The 20644-nt window shown below is 43.3% G+C and overlaps 1 protein-coding gene across 2 annotated transcripts; it reads right to left on the reverse strand.

The window, feature by feature from the left end:
* Positions 1-1051: 1051 nt before the first annotated feature.
* On the reverse strand, positions 1052-19273 carry LOC131137623 (testis-expressed protein 2-like). Of its 2 annotated transcripts, XM_078793669.1 has the most exons (14): positions 19087-19273; positions 18952-19011; positions 18666-18757; positions 10096-11562; positions 8614-8814; positions 7938-8259; positions 7498-7721; positions 7238-7399; positions 6327-6426; positions 5672-5789; positions 5259-5372; positions 4233-4442; positions 4033-4153; positions 1052-2734 (listed from the first exon to the last, which is right to left on the reverse strand). In XM_078793669.1, the coding sequence occupies exons 4-14, from the start codon at positions 11539-11541 to the stop codon at positions 2606-2608; spliced, it is 3147 nt and encodes a 1048-aa protein (XP_078649795.1). In that variant the 5' UTR covers positions 11542-11562; positions 18666-18757; positions 18952-19011; positions 19087-19273; the 3' UTR covers positions 1052-2605. The 2 variants fall into 2 exon arrangements, with proteins under 2 accessions (XP_078649795.1, XP_057941772.2); XM_058085789.2 differs by lacking the exon at positions 18952-19011.
* Positions 19274-20644: the final 1371 nt, after the last annotated feature.

Genomic DNA, 20644 nt, shown 5'->3' on the forward strand with positions numbered 1-20644 from the left:
TAAAAAAAAATCGTTTTGCACAATAAAAAATAGTCCGGTACGGGTGGGGTGAAGACAATCGAGTCGCAACTGCCAACATGGACTCCCTTATTTATTTTTCAGGCAGTAAAGGTTCAATACAGGTTCAATACAAAACTGTTTGCTAGCACCGAACGCTAACACTTAAACTAATGTAATATGTCATTGACTTAATACGTAATTGACGACTTACCTCCTGAAGCTTGCCACTAGCGTCAAACACGAAGGTTGCTAGGCAACCATTACACTTCCGCTTCAGCCGAACAAGCGAAACTAACCTGAAAATGTTACCGACATATATATATGTGTGTGTTAAATTACTTGTGTGTGGCAAATGTAGCAATGGTGACGGCCATTAGCAATCTGTAGTTCTGTGTATTAGAGATGGGCGAGTCATGGACGAGTCGTTTTTTTTACTGATTTGGGTCCGAGGGTTGTCGTCTGTTAACTCGTTCATTCACACACTTCGCTAAAGCTAGCTAAACTAAAACATAAAGAGCTAACATGTCACTATTGTGCAACTGTTATCCTCGCTGCATTTGTGTAAATGTATTAGCAACGTGGAAAAAACAACAGATCTGTTCCTTGCCTCCAACCAACTCACAGGCTCTACAAAACGAACGATTCGCTCGCTTCAGCCTGCGAGTTTCGTGACTTGGCACGTGCCAGTTTCTGCACATGCGATTCTCAAGTACCCGAGCGGTGGGGGATTCAGTTTTGATTCGTTTGATTCAAACCACTCTTTTCTGTTTACTTTATAGTGTTGCGTTATTGGTAGCATTGATCTGATTTTGAGGGGAAAAAAGAGAGTATTGTGCATACAGATTGACACAAAAAATATTTGTATGTGCTCTCTTTTTTAAGTATGGGGGACAAAACAAACATTAATTGCAAATTCTGAGAACACTGCAGCATAATCAGTTTTGATCATTAAAAAAAAAATCACAACAAATCCTGGTGGTATTGACAATATTAGGTGAGAAATAGTTAAAAAAAAAAAGTTAAAATCAAACAAGATCTTTCAATAAAAACACTGCTCCGATAAATGCTGATTTATTGAGCTTTATTTTGACCATAAATAAGGCAGATACATCACTGAATTTGGCTTTTAAAATTGCACATTTTAGATGTAAAGTAATAGTGAATATAATAACATAATTTACACGACTCATGATCTTCATATGCCTTCAAAATCCTTGTCCTATCTATTCCAAAGTGGACCAAAAAATACCAGAAATCAGCCATCCCAGGTAAAAAAAAAAAAAAAAAAATTAACAAAAAAGGCACATGGAGAAAAATCATCAAATGAAAGATGTAGCGTTGTATAGCACATTATAACAGTATTAACTGCTGTAAACAATCATACATTGTAGTGTAGCATTTGGAAAATACCCCATTGTGTGCCTTTGAGCGGGGCGAGAGAGAGAGAGAGAGAGAGAGAGGGGAGTGGCACTGTTTGCCCGACGGAAGGACTTTGGTAAGTACGACGGTTAAAAAGGCGCCCTGGCAAATCCTGGAACTGTGCACTCTTTGCAGGGGGGAGAGGCTTAGCTAGCTGTCAGCAGGGGGTCCCAACCACCAGGCCACCGGAAGCTTTCAGGTGCAATGAGATTTATATATAAAAAAAAAATACATCACATGAATATCAATTTGGAAATATTGGCCGTTATTTGATCGGGAAAATGCTGTCGGTCTGCGGGAATGCATAAAGATATGTTTTGATGACGTTATTGAGCGCTGATGTGCATATTTCTTGGTGTATTAATTGAGTTTTACACAGTACATAAAAGGTCGGGGACCTCTGCTTTTGCGTCGTCCTAATGTGCTCGGGTCTGTCCTACGTAGTAAAATCGACAACATTGCCTATCATGTTTAAGATTCCACAGTATTCATCACAAAAACACGAGGAGTCTTACTTTTGTGCAGGAATTTGCATACCCCCCCCCCCCAGCAAAACTCTTCATACGGTCACGTCGCAGCCACACCCACACGTGCATACATTCGACACATCAGTTTGACAACAAACTTCTAGAACAGTTCTAGCAAATCATTCATTAGTCATTGCAGCATTTTTATCATTGCACTTGTTGTGTTCACACACACACACACACACACACACACACGTATGGAATGTACACAGTAAATGATTCCCATACAAATATGAATAGACGGCATCGTTGGCGTTAACGTGGGCTTCAGTTAGTGGTCACAGCACAAATACGGAATACTGATTATCGACAATCTGGAGCTCGTACCTCTCAACACCGCGGTGTTGTATTCGCAGGCCTTTAAGGTACTCTGGTGAATGCTTCTCTTACCCGTAGCGCAATACGTACTTCATAACGCCGAGCCGCTGCGTTTTTCCGTCGTCGCTAAAAGTCATATCAACATAAAAAAAAAAATCACATAAAAACAGCAACATTTCTACACGAACAGAGCAGCGAGTCCCACTTCCTTGTCCGTGTTTCCTGGCGTCAACGACCTTGTTCGTTTTACCTTTTTGACGTTGGCTGATTGGCATCGTTTCGTCGTATTTCTCTCGTTAATTTCTATACTCCAAGACTGTAAAGCGACATTCTTTGAGCGGCTAGCTGGCGCCAGCGCTCTCAGAGTGCCCGGCGGGACAAACGAGCGGTCCGCCAGCGGTGCGTTGGTCCATGGCCGAATGCATCAGAGTCAGCCACACGTCGTCCATGTTTGGCATGACAAAGATTTTCTGAGAGAAGCAGAAAAAAAAAAGAGTCATGTGATCAATTGTTGTCGTTGTTGGATGCTGACATCTTGGATTTCTTTGTATTTGCTCAACGTTCTTAACTGGTGGACTGACTCGACTGGTCACCGGTTCAGACACAGTCTCAAGTTCTTGTTTTTTTAATGCGCAAGATTTAGACACACGCGATCCAGAAAATGATATGTAAATGTTACACTTAGCGGGGGAAAAAGTGTGCTAATAAATTGACAATAAAAGCACAAATACTGCGGATTTCAGAAAACAACAGATGGAACGATACGGCACTCTACAAGAAGCAATGAAGTCTGTAAAATTAAATAATAATAAAAAAAAACTCAAAAAATTGTTACAACTAAAATGATGAAAATGGGAATAAAAATGGTAATATTATAACTGTGTATTAACCAATGAATGTGGTATTTTGGTGTGTCTTCTACTCTGTTTACTTGCTTTATTCAACTCCATTCTTCTGTAAAGTGTCTTTGAGTAGTTTGAAAAGCGCTATACAAATAAAATGTATTATTATTATATTAATGGTGATAATAATAACAATAATGATAATAATGATGAAGGTTATAACAATAATGATAATAACAATAATAATATATAATATAAAAATAATATTAAAAAAAAAAAAACAGTCGACAAGAATAAGAACAACACGCTTGATCCTCACGGCGGTATGCCGGAGCCTATCCCAGCCCACTTCCCTGGTTCTTACTCGTCTCCTCTCCGGGACGCCGAGCAGGCAAACCTGCTTTTCATTCCGGGTTTTCGGTTACAAATGCGAGAATTCTTGAAAATAAACGCACTGTGAAATCGAAAAGTTGAGTTGTGGGTACCAGCATTTTGTTCAGGTTCTGGTAAAACCAGCGTAACCACTTTGTTTGGGTTAAAAGAAGCTATGAATAAACTACAAACGTTTTGTAAAAGTAGCTATCAACAGAAAAAAAAACCTTGGTGAGCCCCAGTATAGCTAGTAGTATTTGATCGGTATCGGTGGAGTTCACTCAAGGGTGATAGGGATCGGTATCGGCAGTACAAAACCCTGATCGGAACATTCCTACTAAAATCCGATCTTGGAAAAACGAAACTCGTAAATGTGAAGGAAAGCTGACACTCATTGTCATGCGTTTACTCGAGCGTTTGTGCCAAGTTCGAGGATTTTGTGCAAACGAGTCAACATTTTGGCTAAAAAAAATGTTGGCTCGTTTCTGAATCGAAAGGTTCCACTCCATCTGGGACGTGTCTGCCCCGAATGTCGAAATAGTGGAGATCGGCACCTGAAACTCCTGGTCCAGTTTTTTCTCTATCCAGTCAGTGACGGGAGCCAGAGTGACTTCTCTTTCTCCCAGTTTGGGTCGTGCCTTCAGTTCCAGGTGTGGGGGCTTCCTGAAGCCGTACCTGGAAAAACACAATGCCTACACATTAGCCCCACTACACACGACAAGGGGGGGGGCTTCATTGGATCCTGAGAACATACCAAATCCTGTCAGTGGGCGGGGGTGGTATATTGACGGCGAGCGTTCCTCTGACTTCCTGCAACTCCACCGTTAGGAGGAGCGGCGTATTTGAGACCTCCTCCATTTTCTTTTTGATGAACTCCGTCTCGGTGGCTTTCTGGAAGTATTTGGACTTGGCGATCTTGTCTACGAAACGCATGATCTTGCTGGGCTTGTGGCCTCCGACCACACTGGAGAAAAGGAAAATGTCGCCCTTGAACACGTCTTTCCCTTTGCTCTTCGTTCCGAGAGCAGCTAACAGCTAACAATGCAAGTAATTCCATCCCAAATATTCTTTTCAGAGAATTCCTTCAATACATTTTAAACTTTTCCCTTCATGTATTTGCATTTCATTGGAGGACAAGCGTCACAGAAGATAGAGTGGATGGCGCGGCAAAGTTGCCTCTGCCCGTCGGAATCGAACCAGAGGAGCCCAGAGAGGGAGGCTGACGTCATTGCAGCACAACGCTCAGACACACTGCATTAAGGGTAAACATTAAAAGAGAAACCTGTATTGGTACAAAGTAGCTGTATATTTGTCAGGTAGAACTTTTCAGTGTTAAGTCGCTGTGTGATGAGTTTAGTATAGTCTATGTTATGTTGTTATGCTGTTATATATAATGTCTTCCTGGATTTCCCAGTGGGTTGACAAGCTCGTTGTGACTGCACCGATAGCATGTGTTTGGTTCCTGCCAAATAAAGAGCTATCGTTTCATCATTGAATCGCGAGCGAAATAGTAGTAGTTCTGAAATAAAGGAGTAAATGTATTTATGTGCCACAGGGTTCAAAGTTGAAGAAAAAGGTATGGAGGGCAGCACTTTGGACATCCTCGGCTTTTTACAGCCCTGTGTCAAGAGCGAGCATGTGACGTGACATCAATTCGGTGAGCAAACAACTCTCGTTAGCTTTGCGTCGCGTGGCAGCCGGCAGCGGCCGAGGCGGCGTGCAAACAGCGGGCTGCCCCTCCGAACCGAGTCCTACGCCGCGGGAGGAAAGCCGCTCTCACCTTTCCGCTCCGGTGGCTTCGTTTGATTGCTCAGAGGCGTCTTCCTCGTCTGAGGAGCCCGCGCTGGACGACTCCTCGTCGCTGTCAGCCAGGCAGTACGTCCGTGGTCTGAATCTGGAAGGGATAGAAATTTTGTGTGGAAAAAAGCGACTTCTAGTGCACCTGCAAAAATATATAATATGCAATTGCAAAAGTGGCCAGAAGAACTACAGAAGGTGGTCAGTGAGCACTTACCGTAACAGATATAGTAGCAGAGATTAGGTAGAATCCAAGAGTGCACAAAAGGGAGCAGCGGGAAAGAGAAGGAATAGAACATTAAGAGAAACAGGTAAGGTAGGCTAAATGCAGAAGAGGGGGGGTTGGGGGTTGGCGGCCATTCAAATCAAATTGAAACAATCGCTTAGCATCTTTACCCGTCTTCCCCGACACGGAGGCTCTCCTCTTCCTTGCCCAGACGAATCAGGTTCATCTTGGTTTCCAGGGTCATCAGGAAGGACCCGCTGTAAGAAATGTCCAGGTCAAACCAAAGACCTGTGGGGCAAACGCTGGTGGTTAGATGATAATTACATGCAGCTCGGAGTCAAAAATAGCCAAAATATGATGTTATTTTTATAGCTCCTATATCATTTTTATAGAATTTATAGCTCTCAGATGAGCTCCCTTCTACCGCTGGCAATAAACAGCAATAAAAAGTGAGCATATGAGGGCGAGGAAGACAATCAAATATGGAATGTGAGGACAAACTATGAACGAGAATGAAGATACATACCAGATACAAAGAGTACACATATGAAGATACATACCAGATACAAAGAGTACACATACGAAGATACATACCAGATACAAAGAGTACACATACGAAGATACATACCAGATACAAAGAGTACACATATGAAGATACATACCAGATACAAAGAGTACACATATGAAGATACATACCAGATACAAAGAGTACACATACGAAGATACATACCAGATACAAAGAGTACACATCAAAAGAAAGCCGAGCGCTGACACGTTTTGAGCGGAACTAAAACGGGACATTTGAATTCCTTCTCTCTCTCTTGCCTTTGTAGTCCATGGAGGGTCTGGATGCTCCAAGGATCTTGGGCGTGGCCACACCCATGTCCAGTTCCGTCAGGGTTAACTCGTTCATGAAGTACGGCAACTGGAAAAGATTTATTTAGAATTACTTCTTCCCAATTACTATTCAACGGAACATCTGTGAGTGAGCGTCCTGGTTAGTGAACGCCCTGGTTAGTGAACGCCCTGGTTAGTGAACGCCCTGGTTAGTGAACATCCAGGTTAGTGAACGCCGTGGTTAGTGAACTTCCTGGTTAGTGAACATCCTGGTTAGTGAACGCCCTGATTAATGAATGCCCTGGTTAGTGAACGCCCAGGTTAGTGAACATCCAAGTTAGTGAATGTCTAGGTCACTGAACGCCCAGGTTGGTGAACATCCTGGTTAGTGAACGTCCTGGTTAGTGAATGTCCTGGTTAGTGAACATCCAAGTTAGTGAACGCCGTGGTTAGTGAATGTCCTGGTTAGTGAACGCCCTGGTTAGTGAATGTCCTGGTTAGTGAACATCCAAGTTAGTGAACGCCGTGGTTAGTGAACTTCCTGGTTAGTGATTGCCCTGGTTAGTGAATGTCCTGGTTAGTGAATGTCCTGGTTAGTGATTGCCCTGGTTAGTGAATGTCCTGGTTAGTGAATGTCCTGGTTAGTGAACGCCCAGGTTAGTGAACATCCAAGTTAGTGAACATCCTGGTTAGTGAACGCCCTGGTTAGTGAATGTCCAGGTCACTGAACACCCAGGTTAGTGAATGTCCAGGTCACTGAACGCCCAGGTTAGTGAACGCCCCGGTTAATGAACGCCCCGGTTAGTGAACATCCTGTTTAGTGAAAATGAGCTTCAAAAACAGGCATGATAGCACACATTTTGTCATTGAAACGTCAAAATGGGGATCGATCAACTCACTCGTATTTTACTAAGTTTCATTTGAATCTTCTTGGAGACCACTTCAGCCCAATGAGGCTCGCGCAGGAAATCCCAGAAGACGCGACCAAGCGCCGCATTCACCCAGGCCACCGGATCCTCCTCCTCCTTGAGCTGCTCCTGTACTGAGCTAGAACTCTGAAACTAGAAGAAAAGTTGACAAATTCACAAAAAAAGCCTAAAAAAAAGATCCTACGATAGTGAACTCCCAGTACGTTTTATAGTCATGGAGTATCTGCTACCTTTTTGTCAGCTCCGGGGCTGCTCTGGGGACTGTGAAGCTCGGAGTTGGCGACAGGAGAGGCGACCGCTTCTTGTTTTGGCAACACGGAGGCCATGTAGACTCGATAGTCCAGTAGCTTGGCTTTGTCGCTCTCTGTTGTCGGGGAGTCCTTCGCCTTGGGCTGTGATGACAAGGCATCGTCCAGACTGCTACGGCTGCTGCTGCGACTGTGGCAGCGCTGAGCTTTGGTCAAAAACAAACACGAGAACGGGGTGAGGGATGACCTTGACCTTGACCATAATTAACAGAGCTCATTAAAACAGAGGAGTGGGATACCATGTTCTGTCCAGATATAAAATGCATCCATAGCGTTCCCAGAAACATGTTTTAGCCACTGAAGATAAAAACTAGCACGGGTGCAACTCTCGAAAAGAAAAACGGAGAACCGTTGTTGCTCACCACTTTTCGACTCTACAGGACTGGCAACCTTCTTCAAATCCACCTTGAGCTTCGAAGCTGAAAGCAACCTTTGGAACCACTCCTCCTTCTCCCGCCCGGTTCTTCCGAACAGATGAAGAGTCGTTTCCCGACCGGAAGAGGATGACCGGACCGGCTCCGAGGCTCCTCCAGTTCCTTCGCCTTTGTTCTTCGCCGCGACGCCCTCGCCGTCGTCACCTTCAGCCTTGGATATGAAGTCGTCCTGTTTCCCGAGCCTGATGCAGATGGGATATTTTTTGTTCCATATTCTTTTCCTGGCGAGGCCGTGAGGCACGAGATATACCTGGAAGATGGTTTGAATGAAAGTCACGTTAGGTTTGGTTGACATATTTTAACGTGTACCACGGTACGCGGTTTCAAAACCATTCAAAATTGCGCATTGCGCGGTTTCTACGATTTGAGAAAAAGTGGACGCCCAAAGTTATTCCTTGTGTGCGGAACTGGGCCTTGATATGTTGACAAAAGTCGTTACGGCCGCGCTGATGTCGGCATTGTGGGTTGACATAGTGCTCACGCCACGGGTCGTACATTACAAGACCTTCAAACGTGATATTTTTATCCATGCTATCATCTCACTACTAAAACCACGCTATGGTAACCTTGTTTCATGGAGGAAACTAGGAATTGGGTAACGTACTTTGCTGTTGGTTAAGTCATAAATCTTCTGACTGACGTAAGTCACGTCGGGTTTGGGTTCGCTGTGTGTGGCCCGCCGTGCGATGTTGTGGTTGGGCTTGGACAGGCGGATGACGGAGCCCTCCAAGCGGACAAACACGGAGTGGGTCAGCGTGGCGTGGTAGGTTTCTGGGTCGTAGTTGATCATCTCGTTCATCCAGCCCTTCAAGAGGAGGAACATTGGTATCAACATATTTATCAATGGTCAGGTTTTCGATTGGGATACCATGGCAGTAGCGCTAGCAGTATTTCAGGTTATATATTTGTATTTGTTTGAGGGAAATAAGTATTTAATGTGACTACTGGTGGAGACCTGGACTGGTGGCCAGCCAATCCCAGGGCACATATAGGCAAACAACCATTCTTCGGGCGAGCCAGCCAATCACAGGGCACATATAGACAAACAACCATTCTTCGGGCGAGCCAGTCAATCACAGGGCACATATAAACAAACAACCGTTCTTCGGGCGAGCCAGCCAATCACAGGGCACATGTAGACAAAAAATCATTCTTCGGGCGAGCCAACCAATCCCAGGGCACATATAAACAAACAACCATTCTTCGGGCGAGCCAACCAATCCCAGGGCACATATAGACAAACAACCGTTCTTCAGGCGAGCCAGCCAATCCCAGGGCACATATAGACAAACAACCATTCTTCGGGCGAGCCAGCCAATCACAGGGCACATGTAGACTAAAAAACATTCTTCGGGCAAGCCAACCAATCCCAGGGCACATATAGACAAACAACCATTCTTCGGGCAAGCCAACCAATCCCAGGGCACATATAGACAAATAATCATTCTTCGGGCGAGCCAGCCAATCACAGGGCACATATAGACAAACAACCATTCTTCGGGCGAGCCAACCAATCCCAGGGCACATATAGACAAACAACCATTCTTCGGGCGAGCCAGCCAATCACAGGGCACATATAGACAAACAACCATTCTTCGGGCGAGCCAACCAATCCCAGGGCACATATAAGACAAACAACCATTCTTCGGGCGAGCCAACCAATCACAGGGCACATATAGACAAACAACCATTCTTCGGGCGAGCCAACCAATCACAGGGCACATATAGACAAACAACCATTCCCACTCACATTCACACCTATGGACAATTTGGAGTGGCTAATTAACCTAGCATGTTTTTGGAATGTATGAGGTCTGCGCGCTAACCACACAACCGCCGTGCAGCCCCACGGAGAACATAATCTATCATATCTCAATATGTGTTGGCCGCACTAATTATGTATGCGGGGGGGGGGGGGGGGGGGGCATGTGGTGGACAACACACGTGGTAGCCCACAAGTGGACAACGCACAAAGACCAACCAAGTGCAAACGTTGCCACGAGCTAGTCAATGACTCAAAACTCAGCCTGTCACACGTACGACGGCCAGTGACCTAGGCTTCCATTTCAAATAAACGCTCACTGACCTTGAAGATTTCTGGTTCCCGAATGTCCAACCTTGCAAGATTCCACCGTTTTCCGTGGCGTTTGGACAGTCTGAAGAACCGATCTGAAGGTTTTGGCCCCGTCAACCACACGACTCCGATAGCTGCGAAGAACCCCAAAGCCACTCCCAGCAACATTCCTCCAATGTACTCCGGCATAGGCAATACAAAATACCCATAGACCAGAATGGTCAGGATGGAAAGGGTGTAGTGGGGAACGCTTGGCGCCGCCACGATACTTTCACATTCGTCCTCGCTGCACGGCTCGGGACTTGTACTCAGAGGCACTTCGGTCGGGTCGCCGGTTCCGGGTTTACCGTCAGTACACGTTTCAAAGTCGTCGCTGTACAGAATGCAGAAGTCCTCATCCTCCTGTTTGGCGAGAGCAGACATGGAGCACTTGTCCAAAGATATGGGAAAAGAAGACGATGATCTGCTGGGACTCTTTGTGTCAAAAGCAAGTGATCCCGAATGGGATTCGGCTGGACCGGAGGCGCCGCTACTCGGGCTTTCGCCCTCCGCGTCATTGCCGTCTTCCTCTTTGATGCAGTAGTTGTTGTTGCTCTCCAGGTGGCCGTTGACGGACGTTAGGTTGTAGAGCTCGGTGGCGCTGGCCGACAGAGCCTTCGGTCGATAGAGGCCGCCGCTGTTGCCGCTCTTCTCGTCCATGATCTTACTCAGGAGTTGAAGCGGCTCGTAGATGGCCTCGGAGAGACGGCGCTTGGTGTCTTCGATTCGCGCCTCAACCTCGGCGACTTTGAAGAAGCTGCGGCTGTCCGGTGAGCTTAGCGGAGTCGCGGGGGCCGTTTTGGAATCGTTTGGAGCCGATGACGGGCTCGCCGTCTGCAACCGAGATTGAGTGAATTGTTTGAAGAGTTGCAGATTAAGGCGGGAGGTCGAATCCTGAGATGTGTCTGAAGATAAGGACTTAACCAGCGATTTCATTAGATGTTTATGTTTTCCGGCGGGGGCAGTAAAAAGGGGGACTCCATCTTTACACTCAACGTCCGAAGAGAAGGATTTAACCATGTTGAGGAAGGGCTTGTCCACCGAGGGAAAGCTCAAGGATTTGGTGGGGGGTGAATTGGAGCCGGGGCCTTTTTGATCGGAAAGATGCGGCGGTGACGTTTTCATGGAGTTGTTAGCGTCAGAAGAGGAATCAACCTCGGCCGGATCGTCCGACTCCGCTTCTTCAAACATCGCCTCGCTCGCCTCGAGAGCGGTCACGATGTTTGACTCGTCCCGCGAGACCGATGTGGTGTACAGCTCTTCCTCCTCCTCCTCTTCCTCCTTCCCAAGAGCTGAGAAGTGAATGGTGATGTTCTGATTGGACGGTGATCGCTGGACATGGAGCTTGGGGGCCGACGCGGGTGGCTGCTCGTCTGTGGGGTGAGTGCTGTCTGCATGGCTAGGGGGCTGGCTGGTCATCGCAGTGCTCCCGCTTTACGTCTGTCACAGGGAGCAAGAGGCAAAATGAGAGTCAGATCATCTGAAGACGACAAAAAAAACGACAATTTCAGGACCGACAAACCCGAGCATGTTTCATCAAATGATATCCTACATTGTTCAAGCTAATGGTAAATTCACAAAATGCTATTTATAGTCGATAACGGCGCCCATGACGACGCTACCTTTCGCTGTTCGGTCACGTTTCCGGAAGTGACATCATCAGGGTTGACACCTCTCAGCTAAAGCGGAGCCAACAAAACCCAAAGTCGACTATATTTTTCATCAAAAATAGTTATCATGCCAAAATGTAGTGTTGCTGCCGGATGTTCACAATTTTTTTTTCGTTTTCCAAAAGAGGAAACTTTAAGACAACAATGGATGAAGCAAGCACAGAGAACGAGAGACACATGGACGCCCAACCTGGAGTTCGGTTCTTTGCAGTGATCGTTTCACTAATGACTATGAAGGAAGCATTTGGCTTGAAAGTACAATGTAAACACATTTTAAAAGATAAAATAAAGAATGAGGTCTAAGTAGCCACACAATCAGCCATTTCTTGTTTACATAATGTCTTCCAAACACGATTCCATGATAGCGACAACGCTGGAAAGCATTATACATACCTCTAGGGGCAAATAAAAATAAGGTGACAGTAGGACTATCCCATATCGGGCATCTTTGGCAAACAAACCAAGATGTCAACATCATCATATTAAGCTGCACAATGTCCTTGACAATTGGACACGCCCTTTAAAATGACGGGCCGTACCAAGTTTGAAAACAATCCAGCTATTTCAGTTTTTAAAAAGGAGGTGATTCTTCCTTGGCTTTCGCTGCGAGCTGCGGGCTATTTGACAACAAGATCAAATTTTGTGACGCATTCCCGTGTGTGTGCTCCTCGGTGCATCGACATCATCGTCATCATCATCATCATCAGCAGCAGACTAGTTCAGACACTCCCTGTCTAGTCAACTTTCATAATTATTCTTCAGAATCTCATGATGGTGGTAATTATCGGGGTGCCCTGAGGCCTGTCCCGAACGATAAAACTGATTTTCTCACCACAGTGCTGTCGCCCAAAATGGAGCAGGTCGCATTTGGATAAAGACGTTGACGTCTCAAGGAACTACACGGTACCAGACCCCCCCGGCCTCTTTGATGGCCACGTCTGGCCCATGTACTTGAAACACAAGAACATCATCAGGGCACATATAGACAAACAACCATTCTTCGGGCGAGCCAGCCAATCACAGGGCACATATAGACAAACAACCATTCTTCGGGCGAGCCAGCCAATCACAGAGCACATATAGACAAACAACCATTCTTCGGGCGAGCCAGCCAATCACAGAGCACATATAGACAAACAACCATTTTTCGGGCGAGCCAGCCAATCACAGAGCACATATAGACAAACGACCATTTTTCGGGCGAGCCAGCCAATCACAGAGCACATATAGACAAACAACCATTTTTCGGGCGAGCCAGCCAATCACAGAGCACATATAGACAAACGACCATTTTTCGGGCGAGCCAGCCAATCACAGAGCACATATAGACAAACAACCATTTTTCGGGCGAGCCAGCCAATCACAGGGCACATATAGACAAACGACCATTCTTCGGGCGAGCCAGCCAATCACAGAGCACAAATAGACAAACAACCATTTTTCGGGCGAGCCAGCCAATCACAGGGCACAAATAGACAAACAACCATTTTTCGGGCGAGCCAGCCAATCACAGGGCACATATAGTCAAACAACCATTCACACTCACATTCATACCTATGGACAATTTGGAGTGGCTAATTAACCTAGCATGTTTTTGGAATGTGGGAGGAAACCGGAGTACCCGGAGAAAACCCACGCATGCAAACTCCACACAGAGATGGCCGAGGGTGGAATTGAACCCAGGTCTCCTAGCTGTCAGGTCTGCGCGCTAACCGCTCGACGTGGGAGGATGACAAATGGCCAAAACGTGACCCAGATTGCATTTCCTTGCTAAACTAACCAGCCCGGCAGACAGCACATCATTTCTGGCCAATTTGTCATTGACCAAATGTATCAATAACCCTGAGTAGCTCATGGAGCCAGCATGACTCGGGCTTATCTCAACGTGTTGCTTCCATGTTCAACATTCTCCTTTGTATCCAATATCATTGAATCAAGTTATTTTTTTTATCCTTAACTTACTAACCACATGATGTTTAGGATATTTGAAGGAAAAAAAAAATAAATATCACCTCCACCAGAGTAGCATGGCTTGGTTTCACAGCCGATAAGAGAATTTTCAAGGTTTACGTCCTATGACTGAACAGAATAAGGAAAACAAACACCACCATTGAAGCAAAGGTCACGCAGACGGCGGACAAGGAAAAGATGGTTGACATTTTAAGCTGCGCTGAATTTTGGAAAACAATTAGACCTTCTCTAGTGTTATAAAATACTTTCCACTAGTGGGAATCAGATAATTGCTCAATCACTGGAGGCGATGGTTATGAAAAACACCCTGTCTGAAGGAAAGCATGTGACAGAGTAGTTTTTAGCGGTGCAAAGTAAGGATGCTCCGATCAGGATTTTATGCTAATTCCAATAGCGATCCTTCATGAGTGAAATCAGAATTAAACATTTTTGTATTTATTTATGTGCTATTGGCCAGCGGTGCCGTATGAATTTATAAAACATTAAATTAAATTAAATTAAATTAAATTAAATTAAATTAAATTAAATTAAATTAAATTAAATTAAATTAAATTGATGGAGGAGATTTTTTTTCTTTTTATGGAGCCCAGAATTCCTGGCTGCAACCATAACCCTAACCTTAGCGTGGTTCGTCACGCCGTCATGTTTCAGGTCATCAAATGAAATTAAATATTAGTCAGTGACATCACAACTAAACACAAAATGCAGTTTTTTTTTTAAAATAAAAATATTTTTTTTCAATTACTCGTTCAAAATCCCAGCCATTTTTCAAAAGACGACTCCTTCAGTAGTGGCCTTTTTAGATCATTTGACTCACAGCATACCGTCTTCTACGGCTATATCAACACGAAACATGTCAAAAGAAAGATTAGACTCCCGCCTTTCATCAGGAAAAAAAGTTTATTTCTACCCTTTTCTGTTCTTTAGTAATCAGCAGGAAAACATTAGTAAGTTTCAGGAAAATATCAGTTGCCAACTAAAAGAGGTGGAAAAATTTGATTAAAAAAATAGAAATATCTATTTGTCATTAAATGAGTGAAGGGAGAAAAAAAATATTATTTTGATGATCTGAAACCTCCAAATGTGAAAAACACGCAAAAAAAAAAAACCAACAAAAAACTGTACTTATATAGTATCCGCACTTGTGCCAATGCAGTCAGCGTGCTGACGCTAGCCAACCCTTCAGTGCTTTATAGGTGTGAAGTGGGCACGGTGCGACAGCCGAGTGGGAGCACACCCTTAGTTTACGCCAGGGTGACAAAGGGCCGCATTGTTACCGCCTGAACAGCAGCTCACCGGAGAGGAAACGGTCCTCTCCAACGAGTTATGTCATTGTTTTCCAAACTAATCTGCAGCTCATGGTGAGTGAGTGAGTGAGTGCTGGAGATGTGGAAAAGCAGTGGCATTATTAATATTTGTTAATATTCTAGCGGGTCCTGAGGTGGAGGGCAGCTTTCACCGCCTGTCTGTAACAACAATAATATAGCTATGCCTATAAATCCAAAATTCCCAATACAATTAGAATTATAGTATAAAGTCTTTTATTAAAAAAGGAGGCTCCGTCATATGCCATGCTTGGAAGCACAGTGTTCAATAATATTTCTGCTTTTATTATTTTTTATTTATTTCTGCTTATATTATTTTATTTTATTTATTTCTGGCGACAGACGACGGACGAACATACAGTGGTGTGAAAAAGTTATTTAATATTTTTGCATGTTTGTCACACCTCAATGTTTCATTCAGATCGCGTCCAATATTTTGGCTTCACACTATCACGTTTTTAAAAAAAATTATATTAATAAATCATGCTCTTTCATGGTTCAATCCGGCCTATTATTTATGTTTTTTCAAATTATATTAATAAATCATGCTCTTTCATGGTTCAATTAGGCCTATTATTTATGTTTTTTTATTATATTAATAAATCATGCTCTTTTGTGGTTCAATCCGACCTATTATTTACGTTTTTTGAAATTATATTAATAAATAACGCTTTTTCATGGTTCAATCCGGCTTATTATTTACATTTTTTTAATTATATTAATAAATCATGCTCTTTCATGGTTCAATCCAGCCTGTTATTTACGTTTTTTTTAATTATATTAATAAATCATGCTCTTTCATGGTTCAATCCGGCCTATTATTTACGTTTTTTGAAATTATATTAATAAATAACGCTTTTTCATGGTTCAATCCGGCTTATTATTTACATTTTTTTTAATTATATTAATAAATCATGCTCTTTCATGGTTCAATCCGGCCTGTTATTTACGTTTTTTTTAATTATATTAATAAATCATCCTCTTTCATTTTCATAGTTCAATCCGGCCTATTATTTACGTTTTTTGAAATTATATTAATAAATAATGCTTTTTCATGGTTCAATCCGGCCTATTATTTACATTTTTTTAAATTATATTAATAAATCATGCTCTTTCATGGTTCAATCCGGCCTATTATTTACGTTTTTTTAAATTATATTAATAAATAATGCTCTTTCATGGTTCAATCCGGCCTATTATTTGCCACATGAAGCATTCTCATACATAAAAATGGCTAAATAAACTCATACAAATATAAAGGCATTCAGAAGACGAATTCAAACATGTTTTTAATGATACAGCATGTAGTAATCGACACTGGTCACCAGGTGTCAGTAATGTTACCGGATTGTGACACACAAGCACCAGACTTGATCACTGTTTTTTTTTTTTTTTTATTCCAGGTTTGAATGACCTCACAACAGGCACGATAATCCCTAACACGGACTAAGCTAACACGGTAAGCTAGGCCGAGCTAAAACTCTGCTATGAACCCCCGATGTCACCGGAACGCATTTATGACAACACAAGTGTCTTATTTATGTCGTAAATGTCTGATCTTCCTCTTATTATGTCAACTATACGGGTAGCGGGAGAGTAAAAGGTGACTATAGGGGTGTTATTTTATGTCTGCAGGGCTCCAATTATGTTAAAAATAGTATTTGTATTCTATTCAACTAAATTATTAAGGAATCCTACTTTGCGAAAAAGCCCTCATGACAGTGGAGGGTGTAACCGATTAAAGTCCAGTTGTGAACCAGTAGTTTAGTAGTTTTAATTACGATAATAGAAATTAAACTAATTACGACATAGAGTGGATCCCCGCATAGTTACTATTCAGCACTTAGGTCCCTGCAAATGTTTGGGGGGTTTTATTATTTTTATTAGCTGTAAGACATAATCATCAACATTGTTCAGAAATCTATTTTTAGTTCATCTATAGAATTCCAGAATTTCACTTTCTTTTTAAAAAAAAAGTCACGTAACTGAGCGCGAGTTTGACTCAGCAGGAAAAGAAGCCAAGTGAAACTGAACTGCCTCTACCAGTTTTACTGCATTTCTAGGAGGGGAGCTGTTTGCCTTTCAAAGAACAGACGGCCCACGACGAGGCGCCGCATCGCCGCATCGCCGCATCGCCGCATCGCCGCATGCTTGGACAATTCAACCATTAGTGGCAGCCGCCAGAACCCGACTATCAAGCCCGGCATTTATTTGTAAGTCACTTTCACCGCCAAATAAGAGACCGGATTCATTCAAATGATTTAGTGGAAAAAAATTATTACCCCCCCACTCCCTCCCACATACCTCATAACTGCTTTACAAATCATGGTTCCGTTTATCACAGCCTCCCGGGAGTCCTGCTGAAGCAGCAAAACAGCCCCAGACCGTCACACTACCACCACCATATTTGACCTTTGGCATGATGTTCTTTTTTTGACGCCAGGTGTCATGGGGCACTCAACTTTCTAAAAGTTACAATTTTCATGATGTGGTTTTGGTCTTGGATCCCTGCCATGCAGGCCATTTTTGCCGAGTGTCTTTTCGCCTGTTCCTTGGATGTTATGGTGGGTTCTTTTGTGACCTATCTTGCCATCTTGGGGTCATTCTAGTTGGCCCGCCACTCCTGGGAAGGTTTACCGCTGCCATGTTTTCAACATTTGTAAACAATGGCTCTCACTGTGGTGTGCTGGAGTCCCAAAATTGTAAACTTTTCCCAACCTTTTCCTCATAACTGCTTTACAAATCATGGTTCCGTTTATCACAGCCTTCCGGGAGTCCTCCTGAAGGAGCAAAACAGCCCCAGACCGTCACACTACCACCACCATATTTGACCTTTGGCGTGATGTTCTTTTTTTGACGCCAGGTGTCATGGGGCACTCAACTTTCTACAAGTTACAATTTTGATAAAATGTCTTGGGGAACATCATGATGTGGTTTTGGTCTTGGATCCCTGCCATGCAGGCCATTTTTGCCGAGTGTCTTTTCGCCTGTTCTTTGGATGTTATGGTGGGTTCTTTTGTGACCTATCTTGCCATCTTGGGGTCATTCTAGTTGGCCCGCCACTCCTGGGAAGGTTTACCGCTGCCATGTTTTCAACATTTGTAAACAATGGCTCTCACTGTGGTGTGCTGGAGTCCCAAACCTTTAACCTTTTCCCAGATTGATAGATCTCAATTGATTCCATACCTCCATTTTGTATAGCGCTTATCCTCAGGGTCATGGGGGGGATGCTGGAGCCTATCCCAGCTGGACTGGCAATCAAGAACCGGAGTACCCGGAGATAACCCACGCACGTACGGGGAGAACATGCAAACAAATTGCTGGCTGTGTGGCCAACCTGGTAACCACTTATCCACCGTGCAGCCCTCTCAATTCAGATTTGGATATTTTTCTCCCATAATAATGAAATAAACTGCATAAAACTTCATTGCATATCTGACAAAATATCAATATGCGGCCCCCACAGGATACAAAAACCGGACACCCCTGCTTTATCTGGACTTTGCCCTCATGCAGGTCATTTGGAGCTCAGGAATCGGATCGATAATGAGTTCACATTTACTGGCAAAGTGCTTACCGTGTATTCTCAGGGCCATTCAATCCGGCGGAGAACGTACATATTCCCACTGCAGAGTCAAGTTTCACATGGCCGTCATGTTCGGAGGGATTCTGGAAAACGTCAACAAATATGGAATTCCATGTTATTCCATGTTTGGGATATGAAAAGTGTGTACATCATCATGGAAGCGCACTAATAGTCGGCATATGACCGCATTCGACCTCTTAATGAATATTATTAACCCCAATAATGGCCACCACGAGTTAATCACACACGAAGAGTCTTTGAGTCGCGTTTCGCTCACCAGACAGAGTCGACGTGAAAGAGAAAGTGGCTAGCAATGCCGGAGTTCCAATCCCCTGCGCTGTCAAATCCGTATTGGTCGAAGGTTATTCCGACACATATTGTTACAATAACAGGTTCCAAACACACACATTACCGTGGGAACACAACTTTTTCTCCTCCTCCGGTATGCGTCCAACAAAACGGAGTACCCAAAAGACTCGCCTTCGTCCCCGCAACACCCCAACGCGGTGAGCAAAATGCGGGTTTTTATCAGTAGTTCTTCAACTGTTCCTTGTCTCGCCGAGCCTGTTGACAACTGACTCGATTCTATGAAGAAAAAACCCACTGAATGTTATCGAGGCGTAAGTAATCAAACATCGAGTCAGGGCATCGAGACTTCACTATGTGTTCAATGCCTTGTCGAGCGATGTTGCGAAACTCTACTAAAAGGGTCTAGAAGAGACGACGAACACGTGACAAGGAAAACAATGCCCACTTGAAGAAGTTGATTACATTTACGTAGTTGCACATTTTGGGTCAACGGACGAGCAAAACAAAAACAAAATAATTATATTGTTATTGTGTCACAATGTTTTAAAATTAATACTACATAAACAGTACATCTTGAAATGAATTGAAATAGAAATGATGTGTTCCAATCGTAATGAATCGTGTTGACGTTAGTGTAGTGATGTATTAAGTGAATGTAGGCGTTGAACATGAAACATGATGAAGTAGGATTAGGTCAACACTAAAAAGTTTAAATATTTCTAAAGAAATATCACTATAACAATATTAATAATTAGAATTACAATTCAGTGAATTCCTTATTTACAAATGAATTATTTTTGTATTTATACAGTAGCATAGAAAACCTGCTTACGACCTAAATATGTTTTCACCATTATTAGAGCCTTCTAGACATGAAATAACACCCCTATAATCGCCTCTGTGCTTGTATTTCCCAATGTAGTCGACGTAATAACAAAAAATATGTGGAAACAATAAAGTGGCCCGCCAACCTGAATGACAAAAGAGGTCACAAAAGACCCCACAACGGTCCAAAGTGTTCATGACCACAATAAGAACGACACTGGGCATAAAAGTTCTACATGAAAAACATTATGAAGGAGGATTAAGTCAACACTGAAATGTGGCAAAGTTTAAATATTAAAAAAAATCACAATAACAATATTCATAATTAGAATTACAATTCAATGAATTCCTTAGTCACAAATGAAGTATTTTTGTATTCCTACAGTAGCAAACAATGTTTTTACCATTATTAGAGCCTTCTAGACATGAAATAACACCCCTATAATCACCTATGCGCTTGTATTTCCCAATGTAGTCAACATAATAACAAAAAATATGTGGAGACAATGGAGTGGCCTGCCAACCTGAATGACAAAAGAGGTCACAAAAGACCCCACAACGGTCCAAAGTGTTCATGACTCCACTATAATAAAGAAACTGGGCATAAAAGTTCTAAGACCAAAACCACAGCTGAACAAAAACAAGAAGAATGTCCGTCCATTTGTTGGTGACCTCAAGATGAAACCATCTTGGGTTCTCCAGCAGGACAATGATCCAAAACACACCAGCAGGTAAGCAAATTGGGAAAAGTTTGAAGTATATGAGAAGGGAAGGAGAAAGAGCTGTTTTATTTATAATACTTTTTTTGCGAGACTCTAGCGCCCCTGTGTGGAATT

The sequence above is a fragment of the Doryrhamphus excisus genome, linkage group LG9 (genome assembly GCF_037039965.1).
Source record: "Doryrhamphus excisus strain RoL-2023G ecotype Guam linkage group LG9, RoL_Dexc_Guam_v1.1, whole genome shotgun sequence".
Taxonomy (NCBI): domain Eukaryota; kingdom Metazoa; phylum Chordata; class Actinopteri; order Syngnathiformes; family Syngnathidae; genus Doryrhamphus; species Doryrhamphus excisus.

Coding starts and splice junctions, on each gene's coding strand:
- LOC131137623 (XM_058085789.2), bottom strand. CDS start 11,541: ATGACCAGCCAGCCCCCTAGCCATGCAGACAGCACTCACCCCACAGAC. Junction 8,815..10,095: donor GGGAACCAGAAATCTTCAAG/GTCAGTGAGCGT, acceptor CTCCTCTTGAAG/GGCTGGATGAACGAGATGAT. Junction 7,400..7,497: donor GCCCCGGAGCTGACAAAAAG/GTAGCAGATACT, acceptor CTTTTCTTCTAG/TTTCAGAGTTCTAGCTCAGT.